Source organism: Pseudorca crassidens, chromosome 20, assembly GCF_039906515.1.
Source record: "Pseudorca crassidens isolate mPseCra1 chromosome 20, mPseCra1.hap1, whole genome shotgun sequence".
In the NCBI taxonomy this organism is placed as follows: Eukaryota; Metazoa; Chordata; class Mammalia; order Artiodactyla; family Delphinidae; genus Pseudorca; species Pseudorca crassidens.
Window position 1 is genome coordinate 56,312,196 of NC_090315.1, and position 11,299 is coordinate 56,323,494.

Genomic DNA, 11,299 nt, shown 5'->3' on the forward strand with positions numbered 1-11,299 from the left:
CGTCCTCCCCAGTCAAAGGAAGGAATTGGATTTTGAACTAAGATTTGATGAAACTAAAAATCACTTAAACAAGCATCAGCTGGTCATACGTGACAAGATGGGAACCAGAGCTGAATGTTTGATGGCAGATACTATACTGAAATTTCAGCAGTTAAGCCTCAGGACTCTTCCTTTTAAGTGACAGGGCCAAACCTCAGACTGACTTAAAGAAGGGAGAAGGAGTTGATTAGCTCACCGACTGTTTGGAACCAAGTTTCGAGTCATCGTAACTCTCCCCCACCTCCACTCCCCATTTCCGTCCTCAACACCTACCTCCAGCTTTCTGAACTCCCTTCTCGCTCCTCTGCTTCCCTTTGCTTCCCTTCTCCTGTGTGGGGGCAGAAATGGCCCCTGGGAGTGCCGGTGTTGCACCATTATCACACTTAAGTAGCCAGGAATAAACCATAAAAGCATCTCCTTTCCACGATCTAGATCAGGACTCTGGCTCAGCTGAAGTCACGTGCCCAGCCCCAAACCAATCTCCGGGTCCAGGGGATGGGGTATTATGATCGGTCAGGCTGCCTCTCTGAATGAGGACAGAACGGTTGACTGACAGCCTTCCTACAAAGACAGGAAGGTAAGGATGAGTTTTTCTCAAAAGGAAGTTATGTGAGCCAGACCAAAGCTTTTTTTTTTTTTTTTTTTTCATTTTGGCCACACCGCACGCGGCATGTGAGATCTTAGTTCCCCCACCAGGGATGAAACCCACGCCCACTGCATTGGACTGCCAGGGAAGTCCCAGACCAAAGCTTTAATAATCATGTAAGAATAATGATGATAATTGACATTAGCTATTCTAGGTATCTCTACTTCAATGCCTATATTCCCTTCCCCCAGTTTTATTGGGCTATAATTGGCATATAACATTGTATTAGTTTCAGGTGTACCGCATGATTTGCTATATGTATACGTTGGGAAATGATTACCACAATAAGGTTAACATCCATCACCTCACAGTTACAATTTTTTTCTTGGGATAAGAGCTTTTAAGATTTACTATCTTGGACTTCCCTGGTGGCACAGTGGTTAAGAATACGCCTGCCAATGCAGGGGACACGGGGTTCAAGCCCTGGTCCGGGAAGATCCCACATGCCAGGGAGCCCATGCGCCACAACTACTGAGCCTGGCACTAGAGCCCGCGAACCACAGCTACTGAAGCCCGTGCACCTAGAGCCCGTGCTCCTCAGCGACAGAAGCCACCGCAATGAGAAGCCCGCACACCACAATAAAGAGTAGCCCCCGCTCGCCGCAACTAGAGAAAGCCCACGCGCAGCAACAAAGACCCAACGCAGTCAAAAATAAAAAATATAAATAAATAAATTTATAAAAAAAAAATTACTGTTAACAGCTTTCAAATATACAACACAGTACTGTTAACTATAGTCAGTATGTTGCACATTACATCCCCAGAATGTATTTGTTATAACTGGACGTTTGTACGTTTTGACCTCCTTCACGCATTTCCCCAGCACCCCACCCCTCACCTCTGGTAATCACCAATCTGTTCTCTGTATCCATGAATTAGCGTTTTCTGTAGTTTTTTTTTTTAAAGATTCCACATATAAGGGAGATTCCATGGCATTTGTCTTTCTCTGTCTGACTTACTTTACTTAGCATAATGCCCTCAAGGTCCATAGATATGTACCTAGGAATCCATCACCACAATCAAGATAGTGAACATGACCTTCATTCCCCAGACTTCCTTGTCCCCCATTCTAACCCATACCCTGGGCCCCCAGCAGATAACCACTGATCCATTCTATCACTATAGATTTGTTTGCATTTTCTAGAATTATAAATAAATTGAATCATATAATACATACTGTTTTTTTGTCCGGCTCTTTTTTTCACCATAATTATTTTGAGACTCATCCATGCTGTTGTGCGTATCAAGTTCATTCCTTCTAGTGACTGAGTTGTATTCCATTGTATGGCTGTATCACAGTTTATTCATCAATTCAGCCAGTGGATGCTTCTTTGACCAGGGAAATCTTTGCCAAACCTGGGACCCTTAATGTCATGGGCTCAGTCATCCTGGGTTCCCCATGAGGTCTCCTGGGTGCTCTGAACCCCTTCATAATCTCATGTCTTCCAGTGAAAGAACACCAGGAACACACCCGTATTCATTTCCTAGGGCCGCCGTAACAAATTAGTGGCTTAAAACAACAGGAATCTATACTGTCACAGTTCTGGTGGCCCGAAGTTCTGAAATCAAAGTGCTGGCAGGGCCACCTCCCTCTGAAGGCTGTAAGGGAGAATGCCTCCTTGCCTGTCCCAGCTTCTGTAGTCCCAGGCATTCCTAGGTCTGTGGCAGCATCACTCAAATCTGTCTCCATCTTGACATGGTCTGCTCCCTTGTTTCTCTGTGTCTTCTCTTTCTCTGTCTCTTACAAGGACAGACATCATTGGATTTAGGACCCATCCTAATCCAGGATGGTCTCATCTTGAGATTTGTACCTTAATTACATCTGCAGAGAACCTTATTCCAAGTAAGGTCACACCACTTTTCTGGCTTCCTTTGCTTCTGCCTTCCATAGCTCATCCCTCACAGCTGGTCCAATGAGAGATGCAGTTTAAGGCTCAATCTCTCTCAACTTCTAAAAGAAATGTGATTCAAGTGGAATAAAGAGCGTCTGCCCCCAGCCCTAGCCAGCGCTCCTAGAATAAGTCCTTTCTCACACCCTCTTTTTTTTAACCCCCAATTTATTATTTTACAGTTCTACAGGCCAGAAGTCTGAAATGAGTCTCATTGGGCTAAAACCAATGTTTTGGCAGGGCTGAATTCCTTCTGGAGGCTCTATGAGCAAATCCATTTCCTTGTCTTTTCTAGGTTCTAGAGGCTGCCTGCATTCTTGGTTCATGGTCCCATTTCTCTGTCTTTAAAGCAGCAACATCGAGCCATCTCTCTCATTCCAATGCCCTTCTCTCCTCTCTTTCACTTATAAGGACCCTTGTGATTACATTGGGCCCACCTGGATAATCCAGGCTAAGCTCATGATCTCAAGGTTGATTAGCAACCTCAGTTCCCCCTTTTCCATATAATCTAACATATTCATAGGTTCCAGAGACATCTCTGGACATCTTTGAGGGACCATTATTCTGCCTACCATACCTCTCTTCCCTATTTTCCACTTTCTCTGTATCCCTAGTGATTTCCTCAGATCTAGATTTTAGGTAACAAATTCTCAACTGTGTTTGAACTACCATCTAATTTGTCTACTGAGTTTTTTTTTTTAAAGTTTAGTTGATTTACAATATTGTGTTAGTTTCAGGTATACAGCAAAGTAATTCATATATATATTTCAGATTATTTTTCATTATAGGTTATTACAAGATATTGAATATAGTTCTCTGTGCTATAATAAACCCTTGTTGCTTATCTAGTTTATGTATAGTAGCTTGTAACTGTTAATCCCATACTTCTAATTTATTCTCCCCCTGCTTTCCCCTTTGATAACCATGTTAGTTTTCTATGTCTGTGAGTCTGTTTCTGTTTTGTATATCGATTCATTTGTAGTATTTTTTAGATCCCACATAAAAGTGATATCATAATTTTGTCTTTGTCTGACTTACTTCACTAATAGTCTCAGGTCCATCCATACTGCTGCAAATGGCAATATTTCATTACTTTTTATGGCTGAGTACTATTCCATTTCACATATATGGTATATGTATATACCACAGCTTCTTAAGCCAACTCTGTTGATGGGCACTTGGGTTGTTTCCATGTCTTGGCTATTGTAAATAGTGCTACTATGAACATTGGGGTGTATGATGTATCTTTTCAAAGTAGAGTTTTCATCTTTTCTGGATACATATGCAGGAGTGGGATACCTGGATCATATGGTAGCTCTATTTTTAGTTTTTAAAGTAATCTCCATACTGTTTTCTATAGCGGCTGCACCAATTTACATTCCCATCAACAGTGTAATAGGATTCCCTTTTTGCCACACTCTCTCCAGCGTTTATCACTTATAGACTTTTTGATGACGGTCATTCTGACTGCTCATACCCTCTTACAGAGATGCCCCACGGTTCCCTATGGCGTGTGTTACTCCTCATTGCAACAAGTATTAAACCCAATTTGTTCAACTACAAGTTCTGTAATGGAGAGAACGGTGCCCACTCTGCCCCCACTTCCCCAAAGATATGTCCACCCAGAATCTCAGAATGTAGGTTGGCCAAACTGGAAGGTCAGAGGCTGGGGCAGATGCTCTTTATCCCACCTAAGCCACATTTAGCTTAGAAGCTGGGAGAGATTGAGCCTTATGCTTGGTTTGCCATTGGACCAGCTGTGATGAAGCCGGCATGGAAAGCAAAAGCAAAGGAAGCCAGACAATGATGTGACCAAGAATATGCGTTCACCTGCATACAGAGGGCATTTGTCTTCCTTCCTCTGCCTTAGTCACCACTGATACCAGTTCCTGGAATGACGTAGGTGCCATCTAAATACTTAGTGGAAGAACAAATGAAAACATCAGACCTGATTTTTTTTTCTCCCATTGTTCCCATAGGAGGGGTTCCAATGGAGAAGTTGGCAGCCTATAGCTCATCCAAGGCAGCTCTGACCATGTTTTCAGCAGTCATGAGACAAGAGCTATCCAAATGGGGAGTTAAAGTCTCTGTCATCCAGCCTGGAGGCTTCCGAACAAGTAGGTGTCTGAGGCCAAGAGCCCTGCAATATTCATTCTGGAAGGGATGCTGAAGGTCCTTTGTTTTGACAGAGTTCAAGACAAACCCCTCAGTGGTGGACCAAAGAGGGGTTGGGATGGGTGGGCTTCTTCTAAGTATAGAGGGGCAGGTGCCAGGTTTTGCAGTGTACGGTTGCTCCCCTGCCGCCTTTCACCAAGGAATTAAGTTTTGATGTTATGTATTTTTCAAACACAACCTCCTCCCCTCTGAAGGACATGACCCACATCCTTCTACCCCGGGAGGAGATGGCCATCCTCTCCTCTCCGCTCCCTGAATTTCTGGACTCTGAGCAGATGTAGATGACCCCCATGGCTCAGTCCTTAGTTCTGGGTCATCAACCATGTAATCGGTGATCTAAATGAAGGTGTAAAAGAGCATATCTAATAAAAGGCCACACACTGGGAGGGATGCCTAACACACTAAAGAACAAACCCTAGAGGTCTGAATATTAACCCAAATGCACCAGATAAAAATCTAAAAGAAAAGCAGAACTTTGTCTTGAAGCATTTAGCAGCCAGGATCTCCCAGAGTTGTCCAGGAGGAGCACGAAGACTCGGTGAACGGGCTCATCTGGGAAGGAAACTGAGGGAACGAGACCTGGGCCACTCAGGTTGAGAGGCGGGACCAGGGCAGCAGGAATGGAGGGAAGGTGAAGTCTTGAGAGGAGTTTCCAACTTGGGGACTTCCTGGGCAGGTGGGAGAGTTGAGGGGAGTTGATGGAGAAGGAGGGTGGGTCCAAGATGATGCCGAATATGGCAGCCTGAGAGACAGAGCACAAAAAGCTGCCTGACAGCTAGTGGAAGGGGAGAATGATGAATTTGAATTTGAACCTGGCAGGAGGATTGAGAGTTTGGTGACACAGCCAACGAAAACTTCCAACACACAGACGCAAGATTCCCTTTGGACCAGAGAGCAACCCTGCAGTTAAGTTACAGTTTCAAGGACTCACTGAAGTTGTCATAGCTAGCATTTTGGGCAGCTGTTCTTATCAGGCACTAGCCATTTTCCGTACATTCTTTCCTGATATTGTTGAACTTATTTTTTTAATTGAGAAATATATCATATACACACATAGTTTAATAAATTATCAATATTATAAAAATTCATGTACTTAACATCAAGATCAAAAAATAAAACATTGCCAGCTCTCAGAAGCCCTCACATGGTCCTCTCCAGTTTTAGCCCTCTCCTCCCTGCAGCAGGTAACCTGTCATACTTTTTGTAACATTCGTTTATTTGTTGTTCTTGACAATGTTCCATGCATACAGGCATCCCCAAACAATAGTTTGGCTTCACTGGTTTTTGAACTTTAAATGGAATCAATGTGTATGTGGTTTTTTTGCATCTGGCTTCTTTCACCAAACATTATGTTTTCACAATTCATTTATATTGTGTGTAGCTGTAGTTCATTCATTTTCATTGCTAGTATTCTGTGAATATGCCACAATTTTTCTACTATCGATGGGATATTTGGATCACTTTTGGACAACTGTGAACAATTCAGCTGTGGACCTTCTGGCACACCTACCGTGGCGTATGTGTGTGTGATTTTTCCTATGACATATACCCAGGAATGGGATGACTGGATCATAGATTTTAATTATCTTCAACTTTATTGGATAATTCCAAATTGTTTCCTTAATTATCATTCCAATTTTACTCTCATCCTTTCCATATATGTTTTAATCTGCATCACACCCCTGAGGAGTAGGTTTAATTGACATCATTCACCAGGTGAGGACACTGAAGTAGGATGGGTAATATATAGCTCAGCATGGACATCTGTGACACCACGATGGTGGGGAATTTGAAACCAGATCCCTAGGTGCAGAGCCTGGTTCTTTCTTTTATATCAGGATGTCCTCAGTTTAAAGCTGATATTTGATGGTCTCTCTAAAGGCAACAGGCCAGACAGTGGAGGGCTGAGGACTTAAGTTTGGAGAATGACATTTGAAGTGGGGGATGAGGAAAGGAATCTTTAGGGACACAAAGAGCTCCTGAAGACATTCAGGGAAACATACCAGATTTTTTGGGTACCCTGCAATAAAAACTAGCTCAAGCATGTTGCACGCTTCGCAGATTTTAAGACTTTATGTGTACAATCTCACTTAATCCTCATCTATGAGGTAGGCATCATAATATTCCCATCATATGGGTAGAAAACCAAGGCTCAGAGAAGTTAAGGAATTTCTCAAGCCACAGTGCTGATAAGAGGCAGAGATGGGATTTGGATCCACGTCATGTTACCAGTTTTATTGTGTGTAGCCCCAAAGTGGCAGGGGATGGGCAAGTGTGTGTCAAAAGTGGCAGATGGGGCTTCCCTGGTGGCGCAGTGGTTGAGAGTCCGCCTGCCGATGCAGGGGGCGCGGGTTCGTGCCCTGGTCCGGGAGGATCCCACATGCTGCGGAGTGGCTGGGCCCGTGAGCCATGGCCGCTGAGCCTGCGTGACCGGAGCCTGTGCTCCGCAATGGGAGAGGCCACAACAGTGAGAGGCCTGCCTACCACAAAAAAAAAAAAAAAAAAGTGGCAGATGAAGGTTGACAAAAGGGTGGTGGCTTTGCCATCAATAAAGAGAGTTTTGGGGATTTTGGACAGGGTAGGCACAAGAGTGATTAGAAAGTCCATGACGTGTTTAAAGAGGGAGGAAGTGGAGAGGAAAAGGAATCCCCTGTGAGAGTAGAGACTGGGGCAGAAGTAGCTGGAGGAACAATAGTACATGCGAACATGTTTTTTAAGATGCAGAAGCCTCTGGAGTAGTAACTGTCAGGGTAATCATTTCTTTGAGTATGGTCGTGCCTTCATGAAGAGAAATGAGCAATTGAAACTCCGTTTGCATTTCCATGAGCATAATTGGATTTCACTGGCTTACATTTCATAGTGAGGCTCCCCTGCAGTCCTGGTATCCAGGAGTCACCCAAGCTAGCAAAGATTCATCCCCACAGCAATCCCTGAGAAATCACACACTTTGTGGGAGGGAGTGTGGGTTGCTGCAACCTTTCTGGAAAGTAATCTGGCACTAGCTGTTAAAATTCAAAATGAATGTGTTTTTTGACCAGACAGCCACCCTTTGGGGACTGTAGCCTAAAGAAGTGAATGCCGAAAAACAAAAGGATACATTGTGCAAAGCTGGTGACGGCAGCGTTCCCTGAAATGGTGAAACCTAGGAACGACTGGCAAGTCCTTTGATAGAGAAATGGTGACTAAAAGCTGCTCAATGGAAAATTCTGCTGCTCTGGTTTCAAACTATAGCCATTGACCAGGAGGCAGGTCTGTGATTCATTACTTAGCAAACAAACAAAAATCAAAACCCACAAACAAACAAAAAAGCAAATTCCTGGAAAATACGTATAGTATGATCCTTTTTGTGTTTTGTTTGTTCCTGGTAAAATAAAATTAAGCCAAAGCCAAACATATCTATATGTTTGTATGAGCAAGAAGGGAGTGTAGAATGACACACAATACTGTAAGTTTCCTCAGAGGAGATTAATTTTAAAAACATATGTATCTACTTATTATTCATTATTTATATAATGAGCAGCCATTGCTACTATATTTTAAAGTAACTATATAGATACTATTAGATTTTATATAATAAGCAAGAATTTACTTCTATATTAAATATATGGTTATATATTTAATCACATATAATTTATGTTAAAATTTAATGTATTATTTAAAATGAAATTAAAATTATATTTATTAAATAGATAACATGAGGGACTTCCCTGGTGGTCTAGTGGTTAAGACTTCGCCTTCCAGTGCCGGGGCGGGGTTGGGGGAGATGGGAGGGGTGGGGTGTGGGTTCGATCCCTGGTCAGGGAGTTAGGATCCCACATGCCTTGGGGCCAAAAAACCCAAAACATAAAATACAAGCAACACTGTAACAAATTCAAGAAAGACTTAAAAAAAAATAGATAGCATGATGCTCAACATGACATATTTTTTAACCTTTTTTTTTTTTGCCCGCATGGCTTGCGGGAACTTCCCTGACCAGGCATTGAACCCAGGCCACGGCAGTGGAAACCCGGAATCCCAACCACTAGGCCACCAGGGGACTCCCAACATTATATATTTAATTTTATACACAGAAGCAGGCGTTACTGCTATATTTTAAAAAATTATATGTGTACATATATATGTAGGTATATACATATTGTATAGATAATATATATTATATACATTATATTTTATATTGTATATAATAGTCATGAAAAGATATGTACTAGAATGTTTGTAGCAGCACTATTCGTAAAAGCCTCAACTTGAAAACAACCCAAACACCCATCATAGTATAATAGATAAATAATTTATGGCATGTTTACAGAATGGAAAGCTACTGACTACACAATACATGCATCCACGTATGCATATGTCTACAGTCAGGCAAAGCTACTCTACTCTGTTCATCTGACAGGGGCTCCTGGAAAGGTGGCCGAGGCTGGTTTGTCCTTTTCTTGGTCTGGTTGCTGGTTACATGAGCTATTCGGTTTGTGGAAACGTATTCATCTGTGCACTGTTCTGTATGTATGTTTAAAAGAATAGAATTGCCATTATAAAGCACATACTTTAAAAGGCATTTGGGAATATCCTTCCCAACAGAAGCCAATTCACAAGGGCCTTCTTCCCAATTAGGGGTAGGACATGCCTGTTTTAGCCTTCCCAGCATCAGAGCCTCTCTTTTTTTCTTGCATCTCAGACATCGCAGGCACGAGTGACATGTGGGACAAGCTGGAGAAAAACATCCTGGACCACCTCACCCCTGACGTGCAAGAGGACTACGGCCAGGACTATATCCTTAGGGAACGCAATTTTCTCATGTTCATGCAAACCTACTCTGTAATGGACGTCTCCCCAGTCCTCTTGGACGTCCAGCATGCCATCTCTGCTAAGAGCCCCTTTGCATTTTATGCACCGGGGAAAATGTCTTACCTGTGGCTCTGCTTTGTCTCCTTTAGCCCTACTGGCATATTTGATTATTTTAGCAAAAAAATGCACAGCCATAGAAAGAGCATGCCCAGAGCGTTAAGCATGCCTAACTGGAAGAATGAGGCCATGTAGGCAAATCAGTGGGAAATGTTAAGAGTCTTGGAATGAAAGGGAATCTCGAGCTTCCCATTAAAGTTGTGGTTTCCTACCTTGCAGCCCCTGTGAACTCTGTTGGTTGAATAGTGAGACAGCAGGGAAGGGGGCAGGGCACAAACTTGAAAAGAATGACATAGACATTGAGCATATGACATAAAACTGGTTAGAACCGACTAGACCCAAGATGGCAGAAGATTCAACTTCCAGTAGACCTTCAGCCTCATTATACGCTCACTGTAATACATTAGCTAAATGACACACCCATTGGCGCCATAATAGTTCCGAGGCAGACCATAAAAAGCCAAAAAGTGGGCGGTGGCCCAATTCCTGGAAATCCCCACCCCTTCCCTGAAATAGTTGGAATAATCCTCCCACTCGTTAGCCTATGCAATCACCCAGCCCATAAAAACTAACCACCCCATATTTTGGGGTGCTCTCAAGCCTTTTGAGATGGACCAAATTCTGTCTACGGGGTGTGTATCTCTCTCAGTAGATCTACTTCTTACCTATCACTTTGTCTCTCACTGAATTCCTTCTGTGATGAGACATAAAGAACCTGAGCTTCATTAAGTCGTGAGACCAGGTGTGTGATTTCAGTTAAAAGACGGCGGGTTTGAGTCTCAGTCTGGGTTGTGAGGTTTCAGTAGGACTTACTGCAGGGTGGAAATGATCACCATGGAGAGCATTAATTGGGTGTTTACACTGAATAGATTTCAGATATTCTCTCATCTAGTTCTCATTTGAGAATGGAGGTAGGAATCTTCACCCCTACTTCATAGGTAAGGGAATTAAGGATCAGAGAAGTTAAGTTCCTAGTTCATTGTCACACAGCTAACAAAAGGCAGAGCTAGAATTGAAATCCAGGTTGGACTCCACTGCTTGCCAGGAGAGGCAGAAGAGAAAGAGAGATGAAGAGGGAAAAGAGAGAGGAAAGGGAGAAAAGGAGGAGGAAATGGTAAGGACCACAGTCAAATCGAGTCTTTCTCACTGTGCATTGATATCCTCTTGTAACTACTGCTTCCAAGGTATTGGATTCATTGTATGTAACCCGCGCTCCATGCCCCTCTTCTTCCTTCCTCTACCAGGAACCCTGGGGATAATAGGATGAGGTCTCCCGTCTCAAGCAGTGCCCCTGAGGTCTTTTGGCAGACATGGGGCATGTGACTCTCTGGGTTTGGTGTCCATAGTAACCATCCCTGTGGCCTCCATCTGAGCATCCAGGATGGAAAAGGCAGCATTATCACTTGGAGAAGGCCAGCTGAAAGGAGCAACGTCAGATACTAAGGGAGGTGTAGCCAAGTTCACCTGGTAGAGGCAAAAGGGGAGGAGCTGGTGAACAGAGGGGCCATGAAAGTAACCAGAAAAAAACCCAACTTGACATGAGGGAAGCAGAGGTCCAGATATCTTGCTCATTGCAAACCTCCCTTTGTCCCATATCCTTTCTGGAATGTGCAGGTTTTCTATTTTCCAACCCCATGGAGGTTTG

At 43.2% G+C, this 11,299-nt stretch overlaps 1 protein-coding gene across 1 annotated transcript in view; it reads left to right on the forward strand.

The window, feature by feature from the left end:
* Positions 1–9,839, forward strand: part of HSD17B2 (hydroxysteroid 17-beta dehydrogenase 2) — a 62,140-nt gene extending 52,301 nt beyond the window's left edge. Inside the window, exons 4-5 of the mRNA XM_067718366.1 lie at positions 4,554–4,691; positions 9,428–9,839. Of these exons, the coding sequence (XP_067574467.1) occupies positions 4,554–4,691; positions 9,428–9,789 (500 nt within the window). The 3' untranslated portion in view covers positions 9,790–9,839. The remainder of the gene's footprint in view (positions 1–4,553; positions 4,692–9,427) is intronic.
* The last annotated feature ends 1,460 nt before the right edge of the window (positions 9,840–11,299 follow it).